General features: G+C 39.3%; 1 protein-coding gene and 1 long non-coding RNA gene across 3 annotated transcripts; one reads left to right on the top strand and one right to left on the bottom strand.

The window, feature by feature from the left end:
• Nucleotides 1-1,019: 1,019 nt before the first annotated feature.
• On the bottom strand, nt 1,020-4,212 carry LOC109614888. The gene is made up of 3 exons (XR_002195878.2): nt 4,101-4,212; nt 3,658-3,716; nt 1,020-1,104 (listed from the first exon to the last, which is right to left on the bottom strand). It is a non-coding gene; the product is annotated as an uncharacterized LOC109614888 (long non-coding RNA).
• rnpc3 (RNA-binding region (RNP1, RRM) containing 3) lies at nt 4,158-20,807 on the top strand. 2 transcript variants are annotated; one of them, XM_034289421.1, is made up of 16 exons: nt 4,158-4,228; nt 5,084-5,243; nt 5,399-5,446; nt 5,536-5,645; nt 5,739-5,828; nt 8,922-9,033; nt 11,042-11,110; nt 11,259-11,395; nt 12,454-12,579; nt 13,395-13,588; nt 17,203-17,376; nt 17,713-17,807; nt 17,955-18,013; nt 18,245-18,377; nt 18,540-18,615; nt 20,710-20,807. In XM_034289421.1, the coding sequence occupies exons 2-15, from the start codon at nt 5,088-5,090 to the stop codon at nt 18,609-18,611; spliced, it is 1,575 nt and encodes a 524-aa protein (XP_034145312.1). In that variant the 5' UTR covers nt 4,158-4,228; nt 5,084-5,087; the 3' UTR covers nt 18,612-18,615; nt 20,710-20,807. The 2 variants fall into 2 exon arrangements, with proteins under 2 accessions (XP_034145312.1, XP_010889466.2); XM_010891164.4 differs by lacking the exon at nt 20,710-20,807 and adding an exon at nt 18,848-20,062.
• Nucleotides 20,808-21,356: the final 549 nt, after the last annotated feature.

The following is a 21,356-nucleotide window of genomic DNA, read 5'->3' on the forward strand; positions in this document are numbered from 1 at the left end:
TAATATAGTAAGGAATGGGAGTGGATAAGAGCTTGCAGAAATATTGATACATTTCCCCAACTAATGACCTGTGAGTAATACAATCAGTATTTAATTTAGTGAACATTTTGAGAATTGCATTTTGTCCCCTTTCTGTAATATTTCTGTGGGCCCCAGGCTGTTCCCTGGGGACCTCACTGTCCCCAGGGAAAATCCTGCTTTACACTGTATGTCTCTGTTGGTATTAGGAGACATGTTTAACTGCCAACATGATTCAACAGCCTGAACATTTCTTTGTGTGTTTCAAAAAGTACATTTTAGCAAAAAATAAATATGTATATACTGATAAAATGTAGCAAGATTCCTTACAAAAATCTTGCATTTTTTCTTTGATTGTAATTTGGTGGGATGACCCCAGTATCACAAAGAGGTTATTGTCAGTGTGAAACCATAACGCCATTTCAGCTCGATGTGGTCTTTTCAGAATAGCCCAAAATATGTCTGTCAATCAAGAATTTGATGGCTAAATTAGGAAATGTCAACATCTGGCATGTATGAAATCAAATTGGATAGGTGCTGGTTCTAGCTCTAAATCTGTGACCTTTTCATTCTTTCATTAGACTACTGGATCTAACCGGTTTTGAATGACAAATACTCAACTTCAATATTATGGAGGGGAAATTTAAGCCCTCTCCAACAAAGATGCTATTTGTCAATTCCGTGCCCATGTAGAATGCCACCTGGTGGCCAATGCTGCATAAATGTTTAAAACAGAACTAAATGCACACTCTTTACATTATGTAAGTATGCATGTTTTACATTCAGATCTTAACATTACGTTTTAATTATGTTATGTTCAGCGTGACCTGTGTTTGTTCAGCGTGACTATGAGTCATTTACAAATGCGTTCAGGTCTTCAAGCCAACATTTTCAGCATACATCTTAATACCAGGCAACAATACCAGCCTAAAATGAACCTAAATGATTGACTTAACTCCTGTATGGACTGATCAAACAAATACATGCATTGCCTTGTATTTTAATATCCATATGAACATGAAATATACCAAAACAACAGTTTTCTCTCAGATTTTCTCTCCGCTTCTCTCCGATTATCACTCAGGGCTGTTGATACAAACAGACAATCAGACATCAGGACACAGAAGCACAAAAATCACAGTCACATTAAAATGAGTCAAGATCAAATGAACACCTTTTTAATAAATGATTCATTTGTAACCATTGGGCATTTGTTTGTTTCTACTGTGACTGATACACAATACACATCAGTAGACATGTGTGCTTTCTTCCAGCGTCTAAAACACATCCCTCCTCAAAAACAAGTACTGTATGCCTTCATTCTGATCAACCATGCCAAAGACATTGGAACTGCTGTTAAGACCAAATGCCAAATTCATGTAAAACGCATACAGTGTCATTTAATTGGGCCTGATACAACAGATTAAACACAGTTGGTTACATCATGATTTAGGACTGGCAAAATAATCCACATGTAGCATCATGCATTGAATACATTCTGCTGCCCTTTGCTGCTGAGAACATTATAACAACATTATAACAGCCTAACCAACTTCAGTGCAGGAAAAATGGTTTCAAGGAGGGCAGTGAGGGAATGTGAAGTCACAACTGTCTAGCATTCCACACCCATCTGAGAGAAGCCTTATATCAAACACACACACACAAACACATGCTGTGTTTTGCTATCCTTGTGGAGACTACAAAAATATATCCTCTATTTTAACATATCCCCTAACCCTGAAGTCTAACAACAATTCCAACCCTAAACCCAATTGGGCATTTTATATGAAACCTAATCCTTAAGCAAAGATAGGCATTTTCCTTGTGGGGATTGACGAAAGAAACCATCTGGGGACAGACTTCTGGTCCATAGTAAATGAATGCCAGGATCACACACACACAGAATGCCACCTGAAAACATACATTTTGTGCATATTTTATTTGAATAACACGGATACAAACCTTTACTGTGTGTGAGACAGCCGTAGGAACACCATAGAAACAAAACTCAGTTTGCCACTTCCTGTTCAGCCAAATCAAAGGACAATGCATTCTGGAAATAACCTACAGTTTACATAAAAGACATTGATTCCACCCCGGCTTGTCCCTGAGTATTTCTGCTCGCTTTCATATACTTCCATCTACTTTTCCTCTCATGAAAGACAACTTTAAAGACTTGTAAAGCTAGAGCTGACGTGGTTTACCATCTACGTCTGGGGTTGGCAACAAAACGTGATCCAGTCCAAGCTTAGAAATATGGAATGCAGAACCTGTAGAATATGGAACTTTCTTAGGAGACTTCTTAGCAAACGTCTATGTTCATCGTGTACGTATGACAGCAAATACATTTGGAACCAGCAGGTTTTTGCATGTCCTGTGTGAAGAAAGACACCTATTCAACAGCCTGTAACTCTAAATCTTAGACGAGAAGGCCAATGTGACTTTTGTAAATGCCTTTTTTGCTCATTTTTATCAACGTTTAAACATTTAAAACATTTCTTCAATTGAATGGCCAATAGTGTGGTTAGAAGAAAAAGTTGGAAGTTTGGGATATAAGGTTTACCTCCAAGAAAAAAGTAGAGGCTTGGTTTAGAACTGACCTTTAAATTACTGCGTGTGTAATTTGCTTCAACACTTGTGTTGATCCAGACTTCCAGTTTTACTGCAGCTTGGCTCTAAATCTGTTTCCCAGTCCCTCACACTCCCATGGATGTTTGTCACTGGTAAACATCTCCAACTAGGCCAATAGCTAGTCTCGCAATGGGGAATGTTGGAAAATTAAAATCTGTCTCTTCGCGGGAGGAACAATAGGATGAACTAACGTCATCACAGCATGACTTGCCCAACATTAAAGAACGAGTATTCATATCTGTTTCCTGGACAGCAGGCCAGTAAAGTGACATTGCCCTAATCATTGAATTATCTTGTTACAAAATATCCCTTCATGAAGTCTAAAAGAATATTAGTGGCCACCTGGGTTAGGGCCTATACATGTCTGGACCTAGCTAATTGAATGGATGATCCCATCCATTGCTTGGCCCACTGAGATGAGTGGATGTCAAATACATCTCCCACCACTCACTCTCCTCTCTCCCTTTCCCTCACCCTCTTGTTCTCTGTATATTCCTTAACATCCACTCTCTTTCCTTGACCACCCTCTCTTCCTGACCTTATCCTCTCCTTTTCTCTCTCTGTCTTAAACTCCCACCCACTCTCTATCCAGTATGTAGTCCCAGGATGGGATCAACTGTCTATCGTTCCTTCCCTCACCTGTGAAATTTCAGAGGCAGCCAGGCTGAAAGAGGACATTGTTTCCCCCCTAGAGGAATGCCCTGTGTTGTCCTCAAAGAAAATAGTTAATTTGAACAGGAATTTGGAGGCTCCTAGAGAACATATTGGGGAGATTGGGGTGATGTCCTTTGGTTGCAACTGGTCAGTGGGTTAATAACTGATGATTAATATTCCCTATTTTGCCATGAGTTTGTGACAGTAAGGAACTCTTTTGATGATGTTATCTAATGTGGCTAAAGTGGAGGCTTTTTAAATATTTTTATTATAAAATATACATAATGTCTCTATATGCTGTCTAAAATGAATATTCAAGTGTGACAAAGGAAACAGAGAGACAGTTTACCCTACAATGAATTAGAGATCGACATCCAGGATTTTTCTTGGTCAGACGCCAGTCATGCAGGCCACTGAGAGCAAGTGGGAGAAGACGGAAAAAGGTCATGGGAGGGAAAGAGAAAAAGAGAGGAATCCAGGCACAGTAAAGTGGAAGAGAGGGGGAAAAGAGAGATGCACTTATTCTATAATTAATACAACTAATAAAACATAGTTGTCATCTAATCATTAATTATAGGTTCTCTACATACTGTCTAAACAAACAAATACATATGTAACAATATGCATATCTAAATACCACACGCAATGTAATGTTATCAACTTAAAATCACTTTAATTTCTCATTCCGAAAAATTAGGGACAAGACTATTTTATTGATTATGTGGACCTCTAGTGGTGAAATGAAAGCAATACATTTAAGTAAATCATCCTAGGGATGGACATCAGGATGAACCAACCTTTGGACTTCTGGTAGGCGGTGACATGTGTAAATATCCAATCACCGATTGTTTTGATCGGAAGTGGGTCCATCCAGCCAACGTCCCAGCTCATGCATTTTCTGTATAACTGAACTACTGCTTAGCGGGTATGTAGTCACAACAGTTAATCGGTGCTTGTAAATACTGAAAACATATATATAGTCACTGAATGATTTTGCACGTCAGTGAATGGTGAAGAATGCGAATGAACGTAGTACGGTTAGCTATAAACATCACGTTAATAGCTTGCTAGTTAGCTAGACAAACGTGCTAGCTGTGTTGTTAGCTAGACATACGAAGCTCATCGATATGTATTTAGCTAGTTATAAACAGTTATTTAAACACCTACGACTCATCTGAAGAGCTGCTTGTATTGAACTGAGTCGCTTGGGTTAGGTTTTTGATATTTTCCTTTAGCTTTTTAGTGCGGAAGTAACGTTTCGTTAGGTAGTTACGTTAGACGTTTAGGAAAGAAATTCTGTCGCGAGGCCATATTTTCAAATCTCGTCTTTCAGGTCTAGAAACGTGTACTATTTCAATATCGGTTAGAAAAAAGCGACGGCTGACATCGCAAAGATTTATATCGGGTGTTACATTTCAAGATAACTCTCCATACACTGCTTTTGAAGACGTGGTACATGCGGGTTTTGCGCATTATTTCTGTGTCATTAACACTTACATTTAAGTAGAAGAATAGGAAAGCAGGTGCTTACTGCATTTGAAAACCTCTAAGCGTTACGTGTCAATTGAAGTTAGTGTGAGTTAGAAAAAATTACCTTGCAAAACCTTGTTAGTTCTTGACAGGAGATTACATGGTTCTCCACTAACAACAAACATCAACACCAATTCATTGATTTTTAATCATAGATGGACCATCTTCAGTAAAGTCAGTTATTTCATCAGTCCAGTGACCACCTTAAATTAAAAAGAATAATCATTTCTTTTTCATTTGTCATTCAAAGAAATATGGCTGGTGAGGATGACGATTTGGTCCATTCAAGGATGAGTAGAACTCTAATCATCCGGCACCTACCCGCTGACCTGTCCAGGGATGAGAAAGAGGATCTATTGAAGTACTTTGGAGCAGTGGCAGTCAGAGTCTTCTCCGATAAAGGAGTACTGGTATGTTTGCCCTGGTCAACAACTACCAGAGGAGAAGATGAGACGTATATAAAGTACACAAACAACATGCTACAAATTAACACACTGTCTAATCAATGTATATTTTTTTCCCACAACAATTTTGCAATAACAAATTTAAATTCTCATATTGCCAGAGACACACAGCCTTTGCTACATTTGGCAGTGAAAAGTCTGCAGCAAAGGTAAACTCACTACATACTTTAGCAGTTCCTTATCGTACATGATGTGGAGTGATGGATATAGTAAATCAAGCATTACACCTGTCTTGCAGGCTCTAAAAAGGCTTCACCAGCTGCAAATTCTCAACCATACCCTGGTGGTAGAGTTTGCTAAGGAGCAAGAACATGTCACAGTTCTGAAAGACCCACCTGTATCAGACAGGTAATTAACCTCAACGGGGTTAGAAAGTCAAATGCACAGTTGTAAAGCAAAGCATCTAAACAATACTTGTATTAAACCCTTTATTTTTCTCAGTGCAACAGATGGCAAAGACGTGAAGAAGAAAAAAGAGGTGAAACAGCCAAGTGTTGCCTTATTAGAAATGGGCGTCGCACCCAAACTCGGGTATGTTTCTGTGTGAGTGTGTGTGTGTGTGTGTGTGTGTGTGTGTGTGTGTGTGTGTCTGTCTTGTGACCTGAGGCTGTGTGTGTGCCTTGCGACTGATGCTGTGTGTGTGCGAGTCCTGGGGGAGACAGACTGAGTCTCAGCTGGAGTTACAACGCAGAGCTGTCAGCAGTTTTATGTCCAATTATAACCCTAGGTCTCTTGTCTGTGGCTCGGCACATCAGCAGTGACAGGTCAGGTCAGTGCAATGGCACTCCGCAGTGACAGGCCGTCTGCTCCTGCCAGTCGCCGCTACCAGGTGGCTTTTGATAAAGACACTCAGGGCTGAGTCCCACTATGAGAAGTCGCCTGCCCTATCCCTCACACTCAAGTGTTACATATTAGTAGTGATTTGTCAGTCAATTATTTATACTGAGCAAAAATATAAACCCAGCATGCAACAACTGAAACATATTACTGAGTTACAGTTCATGTAAGAAAGTCAGTCAGTTGAGATTGTTTTGTTAGGCTGTAAAATATGAGTGGGAAAATAGATTCTTTAAAATATCCCAAATACTTATCCTTTAGGTCCATACTGAATTAGTCTTTATTTTGAACGTTTAATTTGTAATTCGGATCGGAGTAGGCGAAGCCTCCGTATTTTCAGACAATCATATTTCATAGCTTTTTGAAAGAACTCTGTGCTTATTTTTATTCTCATGGCTTTACTCAGTGTAAGGTATGACACTGAGTTATTAAGATATCATTAAGCAATACAGTCCATATTAAAGTGCCTTGACTTTTGTTTTGGTTGCAGAGTCTTGTAAGGCTTTGTGGGGGTTGTGAACACCTTACATGGTGTTGAGTGGTCCAGTGGTTTAATGGTCTGGGCATGATTCCCAATCGCAAAGCCATGTTAATGGATTACCACACCATTTTGTGGCAAATTGTGTCATTTCTTTCCTGTGTTCATGTGCACAACATTTTACCTTGACATGACTCGGAAGTCTAGTAACTGAATTCTACGCCCTTTCATCAGTGATTGTTTGGCTTTGGCATTGTGTATTAATTGATACCACGTTTAAAACCCAATTTGACCCGTTGAATAAGAAACAGATGGAACAATCATGAAAACAATGACCATCAAAACTGCAGTACTTTTCGATATTCTTAGCAATCATTTTTCATCATGTGACTACAGGTTTGCTCTGTTAAAACAGTTGAATTTATAAATACAAACTAAACAAACTAGCATGCTAGTCCTGTTGTTGCCACAAAGCTAACTAATGTCGTTATTCCAGCTGGCCTCATACTTGCGTTTCTTAAGGGACCGAGTCCAAACGTTACCAACAATGAAAATTGTCTTACAAATTTGAAGTATAGAAATGATGACTTGACAACGCCTTTTTTTTGTTAGGGAAGATTGAAGAACATCGTTTGCATCCATCAGCTAGCTTATTTTTCTTGCCAGCTCTCCCAGCTAAACAAACAATTTACTGGACCTAATTAGAGGCTTTTTTTAGAAGAACATTGTTTACATCCACTTGCTAGGTAGTTAGTCTCTTGGTTCTTTTTTTTTTTTTTGGTCAACGGTACTACATAACAGCAAAAGTACCTGTAAAAACACATTGCAAATGATAGCATTACCAATTTGTAAGTTATTTACCCAATAAATTGACAATGTTTGTATTCAAGTGCTGATTGGTCAATGAAACTTATTTGATGTTATAAAAACTGTAAGACCTGAAAGGCGTTCCATGACTGATATTTGTTTTTCCTTTGTTTTGGCTACTACGCGCTCTTTAGAATTGGATTGGTCGATCGTATCTCTACTGTCCCCGTTTGGGCTGGGCTATATGGCCCAAAACCTATCACGATATATTCAAGATGTTTTGTTGATACATAAATATATTTATCGTTATTAATATCGTATCTATGTTGTCAACAGTCTTAAAATATACTTTAAAAAACACAACATTTAGTTTTTTATATACTGTTTAGGCGTTTAGTTAAATTCACGAGATCAAGAATCTGGGTTTTGTTATTAGTAATATTAAAAGTTCTAAAATCTTAGTAGTGCAAATAAAATAACACTGGTGTGCAGCATTTTAACTATATTTCAAACAAAATATCCTTTGTTATTCTGAATAAATTATTAGCAAAATCAGCATTACCACAATATCAACAATAATTTTAATTATTGAATTATTTTAAAAAACTCGATTACAATATTTATCAAATTATCACCCAGCCCTAGTAATATTGCAGTTTCCCCCTTTTTTCCGTTTCTTGGTTGAAAGCAGTATGAGGAAGTATAAACTCAAACAAGTTTGTTTTCACACATTCTAAACAAATTCAGCAACTAAAACTCCAACACACATCAAATTTTTTTATTATATTTTGTTTGCCTGTTCCCTGAGACATTACATTTATGATTTTATATTAAAATAACATCCTTACTATTGGAATCCCCAAAGAGCATGACCTTTCACTGCAACATTTGACTGTTGTGTGGCTTTGAATAAAGTCAATTGTCAGGGTAAGCCTACAGCAACTTAAGGAAAGATAGGTTGTGTGGTTGGTTTTCAGTCCTGCATTTCAAGGGCTTTTTTGTCCAGGATAATTCATATTATGGGAATGGGAAACTGGTCTGTGGAGTTAATGTATCCTCCACAGTCAGCTACAAAATGGTACTTTTAATGCAAGTAATGACTGTTCATTAAAATGCCCCTATATAGGAAGTGTAAATGGACTACTTAAATGACAACCCACATAGCCAGCGCAGCAAAGGGCCTAGCCTTAGCGCAGACCGTAGCCATTATACAGATGCTGAGATAGCATGCTGGTCCCAATGTCCCTGAATAGGGAAAGGGATATTGAACATATTTCAGTCGCATGCTGCGCAGGTTAACATTTGTTAAGCAAAAAGGCAGTCGAAGCATGAATCTATGCCTCAGTGGCCTGCTTACATATTTATGCAGCCCCATTGTTTTGACTTATTTTGTTACTGGTATTATTTTTGCGGGCCTGGAGAGTGTAGGTTCATAGGTAGATACAGACATTTTTATATATGTAATGCTCTCTCTCTCTTTTTTTTTTTTGCCTTCCCTGCAGGTTAAAGTTTCAAACAAATCCCAGTCTGAAATATTTATATCCACCTCCTTCAAATGGGATCCTGACAAACATAGCACATGCCCTTCTTAGTGTACCCAAGTTTTACGTTCAGGTGAGTGCTTCCTGTAAAGTGATCTATGTTGTTTTATTCATGTGATGCTGCTGCAAAAAATATTGGTGGACATTTAAATTCTTCTTGTGTCTCTGGGCTTCATTTATTCCACAGTTAGAGAGAATAATTTTAAACAAAGAGAAAATCACAGTACATAAAGAGTTGATTCAAAATACGTTTTTAAATATTCTTCTGAGATTTGGCAAATGTGTTGTTACACCACCTGTCTTATCCACATTTATCTTACAGTACAAGTACAGTGTAACCTGGTGGAGAGGAGGAGTTTTCCCGAGCGTATATAAAATAATATATGCACTTGTAAAATGAAAAGCTTCTTACACAAAGAGCAACACTATTAAGTAAACAAAATGCAATACTGTCATTAACAGGAGGTCCAGATAGGAGATTGGCATTTCCACTTTTACCCACACATGCGCATACACTGACGTTCCACGGAATACTTGCATTGACTCGTCTTTGGACATTTGAAAGGAATTGTCACATGGTTTTTGCATCAGTATGGGCAATACGGATACGACCAATTACAGACAGTATTCATTGGCCGTTGCATGCATCTGCTATCCTGTGCATTGCTGCCTAATTAGTTCATTTTGTTATGTGTTGTTTGTGGTGTGCTGAAATTGTGTTTGCGTGAAATATAATTTATGTTTATTGGAATTAATGCGCCTCTTTCTGAGGCCATGGTCCTCAGTCGGAAAAGGGTGGCTTGCCCATTTCAGGTTGGTGGAGAGTGCTTGCCTCAAGTGGAGGAGTTTAAGTATCTAGGGGTCTTGTTCACTTCCTCCAGTGAGGGAAGGATGGAACGGGAGATTGACAGACGGATCGGTGCAGCTTCTGCAGTAATGCGGTCGATGTATCGGTCTGTCGTGGTGAAGAAAGAGCTGAGCTGCAAGGCGAAGCTCTCGATTTACCGGCCAATCTACGTTCCTACTCTCACCTATGGTCATGAGCGAAAGGACAAGATCCCGGATACAGGCGGCCGAAATGAGCTTTCTCCGCAGGGTGGCTGGGCGATCCCTTAGAGATAGGGTGAAAAGCTCGGTCACCCGGGAGGAGCTCAGAGTAGAGCCACTGCTCCTCCACATCGAGAGGGGTCAGCTGAGGTGGCTTGGGCATCTGTTTCGGATGCCTCCGGAACGCCTTCCTGGGAAGGTGTTCCGGTCCCGTCCCACCGGGAGGAGACCCCGGGGCAGACCTAGGACACACTGGCGGGACTATGTCTCCCAGCTGGCCTGGGAATGCCTTGGTGTCCCCCCGGAAGAGCTGGAGGAAGTGTCTAGGGAGAGGGAAGTCTGGGCATCTCTGCTTAGACTGCTGCCCCCGCGACCCGGCCCCGGATAAGCAGAAGAAAATGATGATGATGATGGTGATGCGCCTCTTTCAATGTTATGTGGAATCAGGAATTATGGTGTTGAAAACAATATGGTGTATGCTATGGTGAAATAAACAGCAATGCAATTATCTTCTGCAGAAAAAATGAATACACATAGAATGTGAAGCAGCGAATTTGAACTCCAACTACACCAGTTTGTGTGGACCTCAGGTAGCGGCTGCTGGGCCAACACTAAGCTATCCTTTCATACTTTTAAGTGATGTTAGGGGTTTTACTTTCCTCTTAATGCTGCCCGGCTGCCCTTATTTTCTGGGAATGTACCGATGCAGTACCTCAGACTGGTCTTTTGGTAGCACTAGTGTGTTTTGGAAGATTATGCCATTGCCCTAACTTAACAGTCTCTGTCACTCACTACCACTCACCCACTGTAAAGTTCTAATGTCAAATCCTGCAGACATAATCTTTCCAGTTCCAATTATAGGCGTGTGCGTGTTTCTAGATGGTGCAAACGTGTGTTTATGTGGTTAGCCCAGGCTCATTCATGCGAACCCAGACAGATGTATTACAGTCATTTTTTTTCATTCAGAGCTCCAGCGTGCAACGCTTTCAAGTAATGGTCTGCGTCTTACCTTACAGTGTGTTTCTATTCTACAGGTTCTGCACCTGATGAACAAGATGAATTTGCCTTCTCCATTTGGCCCCATCACAGCAAGACCACCGATGGTGAAATAATCACACTAGCATACAGATTATTAAATGATGCTCTATACTCGTTTTATTCCTCTATAGTGTTATGAAATCTTGAACCAGAGGTCACGCTCTCAGACTTGCGAATTGAATCCTCATTGAAGGTCCTTTATATTTATTCCAGTTTGAGACGCATCCAGGACCCCCACCACCTATGCCACCTCCCTATCCTCCCCATTGTCCCCCCCTACCAACAGATGAGATGGATCTGTCCACTGAGGAGTCTGAGTATGACAGTGGAGACGATGAGGATAAAGAGAGGTGGGGAACCAGTCACACAGTTAATGATTCACTCTGAACCAATTGACTCACTTTTAAGGCCGTGTCTTTTTCCCCACATGCTATAAGATTACAGAGAGTTAGATTATAATTGAGATGAAGTGCATCCATTTAATTTGGTTTTGCCTTTTGTATTCAAATGATTGACAGCTAGGAATTTGCTTTAATAGACACATTGGTTGTTGCAATGAGTATTGAGTGGCATTATTCAGACACTAGCACACAGTATACCAGACCCTGTGCTTTTGAGAATGCAACACAGTTAAGGTGTAAGCTCAGTTAGCCTGGCGTGTTAGCTAGCTGGAGTTTGTTTGGAAATACTAATTTTGTTAGTGGCTGTTTCAAGTGTGAAGTGATTCTAGACTGCAGACATTATTGTGGCTGTTCACTAGCCATAGCCTGCATGTTTCCAGTCTGCCCATCATCAACGACGATGTACGTGTTTATGGCGCATTGTTAAGACAATCTGTTTCATGGCGTCGGCTCATTACATAGACTTACTGCCGATACCCCATCACATATTCTTTGCAACTACTGATTCCGAATTTCCGATGCCAGTATCGGATCAGTGCATCCCTAATCTAAACACGTGGATATTATTTTGTAACTTTTCCTAATCTATACATTTATATTACTTTATCTTTATCTCTTTCTGTAGAATACTCTTTGCTTTTCATATTCCTTTCAGATTCACAGCCCGACTAATGATCCTTCAACAATGTTTTTTATCCAGAAAATGTGACAGCAACGTCAGTGGTTCACTTGGAGCTTTCACGGTGCATTGCGCTGAATACTTAAGCAAGCAACATATTTTTTTCTTAGAAATATTTCCTAACAAATGTCACCTTACAATAATTGATTTTGGGTGTTTGTGTTTTAGAGTGGAAAATCTACGTGAACAAAATGTCAGGAAACCATTTGTAGTTTTGAACAATTGATCAAAGGTCTGAATACCTTTCCAGGCAGGTTCAGTGCCGTTAATAAATGTTTGTATATGTAGTTCTTAAATTCTTAAATTTTTGTGTGGATTTCTTCTCCAGGATGATTCGCCTGATGGGTCTGGTCAACCAAGCATGCAAGAGACCCCTGAGAACTAAAGTGTCCTCCAAGAGAAAGAAACCCAAGTTTAAGGACCTTCTGTTGGTCCCAAAGCCTGACTGTCAGAGGTACACAGCCACTCATGCACATCAACCTTCAATTTTTTTTATTTTATTCTAATGTCACATGGTCACCTTACTGTGGCTACACAGCAAATCTTACTGTAAAAGATGTAACATTCCTGGCAAGAAAATAATTCTCTGTGGCGTTCATTGCGTATGTCTGTCCCTCTGTACCTTTTTATACACCCATGATGTCAATTCACACACACATTCTGAGTTGGGTAGTAATATAAAAATACCACACAAATACCTCACAGTGCAGCCTGTAAGTATTTGGCCAATGAATCAAATGTTATTGTTTAGGTCTGTGCTCCAGCACATTGAATTTAAAATGAAACTATAAGTAAGGTTAAAGTGAAAACTTTAGTTTTAGAGCACCTAAAGTAATTGTTTGTCTTTGGCCAGGTGTTTGTAATGGCATCACAACTTCATGCACGAGCGCTAACAAAAGGTCTAGAGATGATTCTAGGTGTGTAATTTGAATTCTGTTGCTGTAGTCTGTCAACATGAGCAAAAAGTGTCAATGCCAGTAAGGCAGGCCATCAGGAGACTGAAGAATCTGAATAAACCGATCAGTGACATAGCCTAAACTTTACTAGGAGTATCTAAGTCAACTGTTACATTGTTAAAAAGCCAGAATGCCCTTGCGAGCTCTGCAGTAGCAAACGACCTGGTAGTTAGATTACTGAGTGATTTGAACTATCAAGCTGACCTGAAGAAAGGAAAAAGCAGAAACATTTGCAGTGAAATACAGTTTAATGTGCCCACCTCCAGACCCTTGTGTTCAGGGTGAATGGTTTAGCTTTGTTGTGCTCTCTCAGTGGTCCAGGACCTACCCTGCAGCCATCAGACGTGTTTGAGCAGCCCCTGCCCTGCGGACAGAAGAAGATTGAGTTCCACATCTCAGCAGAAGTGTCAACCATTCTCGGAGGAGGCTCCATTCAGCCACAGGAGGCCACTGAGCCAGCTAATGAGGCTGAAGGGAGAGCCATTAAGCCATCTGTGACAACGGAAGGTAAAGCTAAAGAGCCAGCTGGCGACACTGAAGTTAGGGCCTTTGCTTTGCCACAGGGCCAGGTTCAGTGATTGAAAACTGCGATCGTCACCATGTGAAAAGGTGATGGTTAACAGTTGTGAAGCTGTAAATAAGAGTTGGATGTATTCACATAATTTGACATGGTTGTCTTGTTGAAGAAGATAATATAAAATAATTAGAAGACAACATATTGTCATATAGGCTCAGATATGTAATATACAGAGATATGATCTATGATTAACACTGATTGGCTAATGGCAAACCGGTTTTTTATTAGCTATTAACAAAAAAGAGTTATCCTGCGCCAAAGTATACACGCACCATCTTGATTGGTTGCTTTTTATTATGTATATTTCGTAGTTGCGTTTAATAGACAAAGTTTTTTTGTGGAGTTGTGTGTCCTTTACTGGTGGAAAAAGCAAACATCTTAGGGCTCTGTTCAGAAGGGTTAATATATAGGGAATTAAATAGCATTTTTCACAAAGTCAGGATGAAACTTCTGTGTCAACCCCTTCTGAAATGTTATGATAAAAGTTGAGCAAAGTGTAGAATCAATAATCATAGATCCATGTAGATCTGAACAGCCCCCCCCCTTTTTTTTACAACAAGGATGATTCCATGGTTATGATACTGCGTGGATTTATGTCATAGCCCAGTAGCCGTGCCTCCTGAGGAATCACATGTTGCATTGTGTTTCCAGTCTTCTATGGGATGCACTATAGAATTAGCAAAGCATGACAGTGTTCCACTATCATCTGGATTAGAGAAATGTCATCTTGTGGCACCGCGTTGTCACCTGCCACCCTGCCTGTCCCAGCCTGTCTTATCTTCCATGTCTCCAGCTTTCCATGAATCCACTCTCATCCCAACTCCTGAGAAATAAAACAGATCTCAAAAGTAAAACATAAAAGATTGTCTAACACACAGAAAACAAACCTGGCAGGTGGGTTCGTGGATGAATCTTATTTTGGGCGCAGATAAACAATTAAATTAAGCATAGGAGGTTGGGGTGCGATAAGGAGGAGGATAATTTAAAAAAGGGATCTAGTTCTCCGCTAGGATTTTATCAGAACAGATCTGGCATTCCACCCCGCCACACACGCATGCACACTAGATATGTGTGACTATATGTTTCCAGAGGATTTGAACAGGCTCGCTGCTCTTCATAATTCCATCGGCTTGTGTGTGTGTGTGTGTGTGTGTGTGTGTGTGTACAGAGTTAACCTCCGGGCTCCGGTTTCCAACCACCTGTTACCTTCAGTAAAAGTTTAATTCAGCCCTGTCTGCCAGAGCTTATTCAGTTCATATTAGCAGAAGCAGTCAACACGTTTTGAACAAGCACTGTGACTCTGACAAACATAGCACTTGTTTATTACAGCTCATAACATTTCAGTTTTTTACACATTTACGTACAGATGATGTCATATTTTGGCAACTTTACACATTTGACAATTTCTTGTCAAACCAAGTAGCACACCTACGCTCCACCACATTTAGTTAATAAGGTGCAAGGTGAAACATGAGCGAGGCTTTTCTTTTACAAACAGTTTTCAGCCCAGCACCATGTAAAGGTGTGTTGGATCACATTAGAATTGGCTAAGACTAAGTTAGAATATAAATCAATAATAAAACCAGGCTAATCCATTCCCTCGTTTTTTTTTATCCATTCCATATAATTTTTTTAATTCATTTTCAAATTGATTAAAACAATGAAATATTAAGATCCCTCATTTTTGAAAAGTTAATTCCCACAATCTTATTAATCTGTTTTCAGGATATCCACTGCAGATTAGAGTACATGCCCCTATCGAGGTTTGATCAGTTAATAGAATTTTCCAATCTGAGCTTAAAATAAAGCATTCAGGACAAGGAATACAAAGAAAAGACAATGTGATGTGGAAATGCCAACCATTCTTTCTGTGCCAAAATTGGTTGTTTATGTGATATTCGAATTTTGTTCTGCAAACACTAATCGCTGCTCTTAATCAGAATTTATTACATTTTCCTGGCCTGTAGCAATTGTCCAGGTGAACATATTGGCATTGCAAATCAATTACAATTACCATGTTTCTTTTCTGCCTCCAATGCTTCAAACAGACAATTGTGACCATAATAAACACCCATGGGGGCTTAAGTAATTGGCCTTATCATGTATTAATTTAAGTAAGGCCCTGGCTTTATGCACAAGGGGTCAAACACTGGGTTGTGGGTTTATGATTGTTTATGCAGGGCACCTGACTTAATAGATAGTTCAGTGGGCTTTTAATTGCACAATGATTTGGAGGCACAGGAAAACACAAACCGTAAATATGATATTGAATGGTCAGCGGTCATCACCATTTGAAGCATGTAATTAACTAAATAGAATTACATTTGGGCTGAATATTTCCTGGCTGAGGTGAAAAGGGACTGTCATAGCCAATGGGGGGGGGGGGGGCCTAGACATATGCATTTCAGATTGCAGTCCAGATTGAAGTAGAATTTAATTAACGGCGATCAATCAATTAACAAGTACATGCGCTTGAAACTGCGATGGAGATCCAAGAACAGATTATGAACATTTAGGGAATTAACAGATTTTAAACAGTGAATGGGCCGCAATAATAAATGTTGCCCTCTCGAGATTCAAACCCGGGTCACACATGTGAAAGGCTGTGTCGTTAACCACTACACCACAGAGCTGCATATCTTTTCCACTGGTCGTTCTAACAGTTATATGGCCATTTGTGAATGACATTGATACAGTTAAACTGACTGTTTCTGACTAAGTTTACCTCCACCTCAAATAGCGTCTATGTACGGCGTTAGCCACTGGCCGTTTTAACAGTGTATTAGCCAGTAATAAGCTTTACCGGGATCTACTAACTTACTGGAATAGTCATAAGAATTAAGCAATTGCTAGCGAATCTGCCAAAGCTATTTCATGTCATGGTATAAGAACATATTATTTTCTTTCATGGCAAAACAACGTACTTTTGTCTTTCATTCGTGAATGACATTTATACAATAACTATCAATAAAGGTGACCATAACTTTTTTTCATCAAGTGAAAAGACGAGAATTTGTGGAATCTACCAGAAATAATTAATAAATGTTGTTGCTCTCAATAGATTCGAACTTAGGTCTTCCACATGAGAGGCACTGTCTTTAACCACTATGCAGTGGCATTACACATTTCAGCAGCCGCTAAACTCCATTGAGCATTTTGTTAAACTGACTAACGTTTATTATTAAGTTTACATCCACCATAGTGTCTATGAACTGTGGCTTTTGCCACTGGCCGTTTTAACAGCTTGTCGGTCGGGTGGGTGGGTGGGTGACATTCGCTCTTGGCCGGCTCAGGCAAAAACACGGATGAAATTAATAAAGATATTGAGAGAATGGATATAAAGCAAAGGATCGGATTAGCCAGGATTTCATCCCCTTCACCAGGTTCAGCAATGGGCTTTGTAGTTTGCTCTGTATGCATTGTCTGATCACAATTGATTTTTCACCTGTGTTTTGCCTATAGCCTAAAATGTGCCGTTCACCTAGTTCGGAACATATGCCAAATAAAAAGGACTTTTGAATGATGTGTAATTTCACCCCGGTAGTATATGATGAGATGGCAACCACAACAACCCAGGAGGATCCACGGGAGGGCTTTGGGAAGATCTACCCCGCCATCCAGGCCTCACAGCAGGAGGAGGAAAGTGATGAGGATGAAGATATCCCCTCAGATGTCATCTCCAGGAAGGAACTAGAAAAGGGAAGGCTGTCCAGAGATGGTATGCTGTTTACCAGATCACTACAGTCTCCGATCAATATATACCTGTCAATATGTAGACAGAACAGTACTGTGCCACTACAGTATTTCTGGGTTTCTCCCCTAAGGATTAACATTTTAAATTGTTTGCACAAGCCCAACTGTTTTTAAAAGTAAAAAAAAAAAAAAAGTGAGTTGTTGAGATCAAAACAATCATGGCTTCAATGTTGCAATGCGTTCTGACGATGGGGAGTGAGGGAGGTTTGAATTAGAGACACCCCTATGATTCTTCGTAGCGGTTTTTGTTTTAAGTAGGAGTCTCGGTTGACTGGGATTTCTCTCCCCTCTTTTAAACCAGAGATAAAAAGAATGTCTGTGTTCAAAAATTATGAACCCGGAGAGCCGACCTGCAGACTTTATGTGAAGAACATCGCCAAGTCAGTGGAGGAGAAGGTGTGTACCTTTCCATACTGTGGAGTTGACCCAGTTTCAATGTGTAGCCAATGTTTGTACTGGAACTCCTAACTGCCCTAATCACCGTTAATGTTTATGGAGCCTCATTCTGTTTTACTTATTCGTTATATCATCTCTATGTTACAGGATCTGAAATACATCTATGGAAGATACATTGACATCTCATCTGAGGCTGAAAGAAACATGTATGTTTTTCTGTGCATTCACTGGCCTTCATTTAAGGGCTTCTTTCTTGGTCAGTGTGTAAATTGACTGGTGGTGATGTGAGATTGTTTTTCTCAGGTTTAATCTAATGTTGTGGTTTTTTGTTGGTAGCGGGATTATTTAGGCCTCGTCTTTAGTACTTGAGTACCAACAATCCTTCCCTCAGTTTTGGCACTGTGTGGATCCAAGCCACGTCTGGTTTCCTTCCTCAGGTTTGACATAGTGTTGATGAAGGATGGCCGTATGAAGGGCCAGGCGTTTGTAGGACTTCCCAGTGAAAGGAGTGCAGAGAAGGCCCTGAGAGACACCAATGGTTACGTACTCTACGACAAGCCCCTCGTCGTTGTATCCTTCACGCTAACCTTGGAGGGAAATGGACATGTATTTGAATAAAGCATGTCACCCAAAATGTGTTTAACAATTACAGAGCACGCTGGGGTTTCTCAGTTTTGTGCACCGGTACAATATGTGCTTGTGTGCTGTTCCACCTTAACTGCCAACTCCCAGTCGTTTGCCAGGTCTGCTAGACCTAAATCCGACGCCCCGGACCCCAAGAAAGGACCAAAAATAACACGATAAACAGGTGAGAATGTTTCTGCTCCTCTAGCTCCATATTACATTGTGTCAATATCTTCTAAAACAGATAAATATAAGAAATGAAATCGAGTCAATTTGCTGATTCAAATATGTATCAAATGAAACAGCGTTCCCAATTTGTATTCAGATTAGACATATTTGTTGAATTATAATAGCGCTGCTTGAAACTTTATCTTAATTTATAACAGTACCTATTTCTTTACGTTTTTTTGTTTAAGATGTTGATGTGAAGTTGAAGTTACATGGTGATATTGTGGCCTGGCAGTCCACTCAGTACCATTTGTATCCTTCTCTTTCTGTCATATCCTTTCAAAAGCTTATGGTTTACAATGCCATGATACCTGTCTGTTGTCACCTCTTGTGTGCATAACGTTAGACCCCTGGGCTCCTGAGTCCCTTTTCTGGGGTTTTCAAGTTCCATTTTTAATTGGTTGCCTTAGTGCCACCTACAAAACCGTTTTTATTCTCTAGGTAATGATTTGGTTAAACAGCAATGTTCTTTTTCTGATATTCAACTCTCGATTCTGTTTTTCAAGTTTGATCTGAGCCACTCTGTGCCCCTCAGTCACCCTCCTCTCAACAAATAACTGTGACAACAGCATCCCATTTGGGCATGAAACTAGTCCCATGGGAAACTACTGGCCTGTGCAATGCAAATGTCCTTAATCAAGTGGCAAAAGATGCAGAATGATATAGCAAGACGAATGAATGAGAAACACAAGATATAACTAAATTTACCATGGCCTGTAAGATCGCCAAAGACGAGACGCCATTTACATAGTTGAAATCAGGCTCAATCTCAAGAATGTTAAAGATGCAATATGTGTTTGCTTTATTGACATGATAGTGGACAATATAGAATGTATACCATGGATTAAGTAGCCTTCTCCCCTACACACTGACATAAATTTGTGTTAAGAGAAACCTTTTAATGGCCTTATTACTGATGTTCAGTTGGAGAACAATGTGCTCATTACCCAAAACACCCCTGACGTCAACCAAAACACGTCACAATCTAATCGTGTTGAAACTGCTACAAGGCCTGGTTTTAAATATGTTGTGAAATCTGTATATAGTAGTTGTAAATATACTATGTTTAAACCACACATTTACAAGTCTAAAACATCAGGAATAGCCTTCTATTCTGAACGTGTGGCTTGTGTGTAGAATCATGACTAGTACATTTTGGCCAGTACAAAATCTAGTTATACCAAAACAGAAGGCATTTACTATAATGTAAAATGATTAAATCAACCCAATACTAATGTTCTCTACAATTGCACGATTAGGTCTAGCCATGATTCATTTTCAAAAACCTACTGTACGACCTAATGCTATTAGCCTAATCATCAACGTAAAGACAGCTGTCTAAACAAACATGAATTCAGTAATTTGATTAGATTTTATGTATGAATAAAGAAATATTCCAAATATGTTTTTCTCTAGTAAATCATTTTTGGGTGTGACCAATTCATTTGGGCATGCTACCAAATGAAAGACTCAGTACTGCTAGGTGGATTTCACACAAATACTGTAAAAATCTGGATATTCTGAAATGACCTTGGTTGAAATACAATTTACTAACCCTTTATATGTGTGGGAAAGCCTGAATTATTTTGACAATAGAAAAAAAAAGACATTTAATTTGACAAGTGAATCTAATCATTACAGGGTTCATTCAATGTGCATTTGACATTTCTTGTGTTTTTCACAAATGTTATCAATAATGAAATCAGAAAATATATTCTGTATACATAGTAAAGTTAGAAGAATAGTCTTAATAGTCAATATTTGGTGCCTACCCAAATTATAATTCATCAAAGAAAGGTCATAGAAATGCCTGATCTGCTTTTTCTTTTCTGATTTGGGACAGAATACACTCCAGTTTCTATTCAATTTACAATCTCAGATTATGGCATTAAGCACGATTGTTTGCATACATTGTAGATCCTGGAATCACAGTTTTATTTATCTGAAACATTCTCCCCCTAGACATTTGAAAAAAGGTGTTGCTGTAACATACAGTAGTTTAAAATCATTACTTCAGTGTTTGTCCTCTCTCCTGTTTGGTAAATTACAGGTTATGGAATCCCCTGCAAAGCTGAAGACAACCATTTGGAATGTTCTTTTTGTTTACATTTGTTTTTTAATAAAACATTTTGTTGTTGTAAAAATAAACACACGTTTTGTCTTGCATTAATATTGCTTTTGGTTACATTATGGTCAAATGTTATTTAGTTCTGTGTAAATACATTAATATACATTTAATACTATGTGCTTGGCATTCTTGATTCATGGAACCTGGGTTAATGTGACTTACCTTCTATAGCCGTTAGCTTTTTTTCTCATTGCAACTCCTTGTAAATGTATTTTTTTCGAATAGAGGTGTGCATTTACACCATTATGTATGGTGAACCATCTTTAGGGTCACCACAAGTAGTAACCTCAGAAAGGAATCTAGGAAACAGATTTAGATTAAATCTAGATTGCATGTGGGCTTCTGCAGCATATTGTAGTGCCAGCACTGGAGGAGCACAGGGGGACTTCTCCTTAAATCCTACACCCTCTGTGTGGCAGATACTTGTGGTCAAAGAGAATCAATTCTCACCTCAATTAGCTACAGTTCCGCTGCAGAAGAATGCGCAAGAGTATCCTTAGAATTGATCAAATCCCAAAGTGTGAGAAATCTGTTGTTTTGTCGTTGAGCAAGAATGTAGTACTGCAAAA

This window comes from Esox lucius, chromosome 21 (genome assembly GCF_011004845.1).
Source record: "Esox lucius isolate fEsoLuc1 chromosome 21, fEsoLuc1.pri, whole genome shotgun sequence".
NCBI classification, from domain to species: Eukaryota; Metazoa; Chordata; class Actinopteri; order Esociformes; family Esocidae; genus Esox; species Esox lucius.

Coding starts and splice junctions, on each gene's coding strand:
- rnpc3 (XM_034289421.1), top strand. CDS start 5,088: ATGGCTGGTGAGGATGACGATTTGGTCCATTCAAGGATGAGTAGAACT. Junction 5,244..5,398: donor TCTCCGATAAAGGAGTACTG/GTATGTTTGCCC, acceptor TCATATTGCCAG/AGACACACAGCCTTTGCTAC. Junction 11,111..11,258: donor TCACAGCAAGACCACCGATG/GTGAAATAATCA, acceptor TATTTATTCCAG/TTTGAGACGCATCCAGGACC.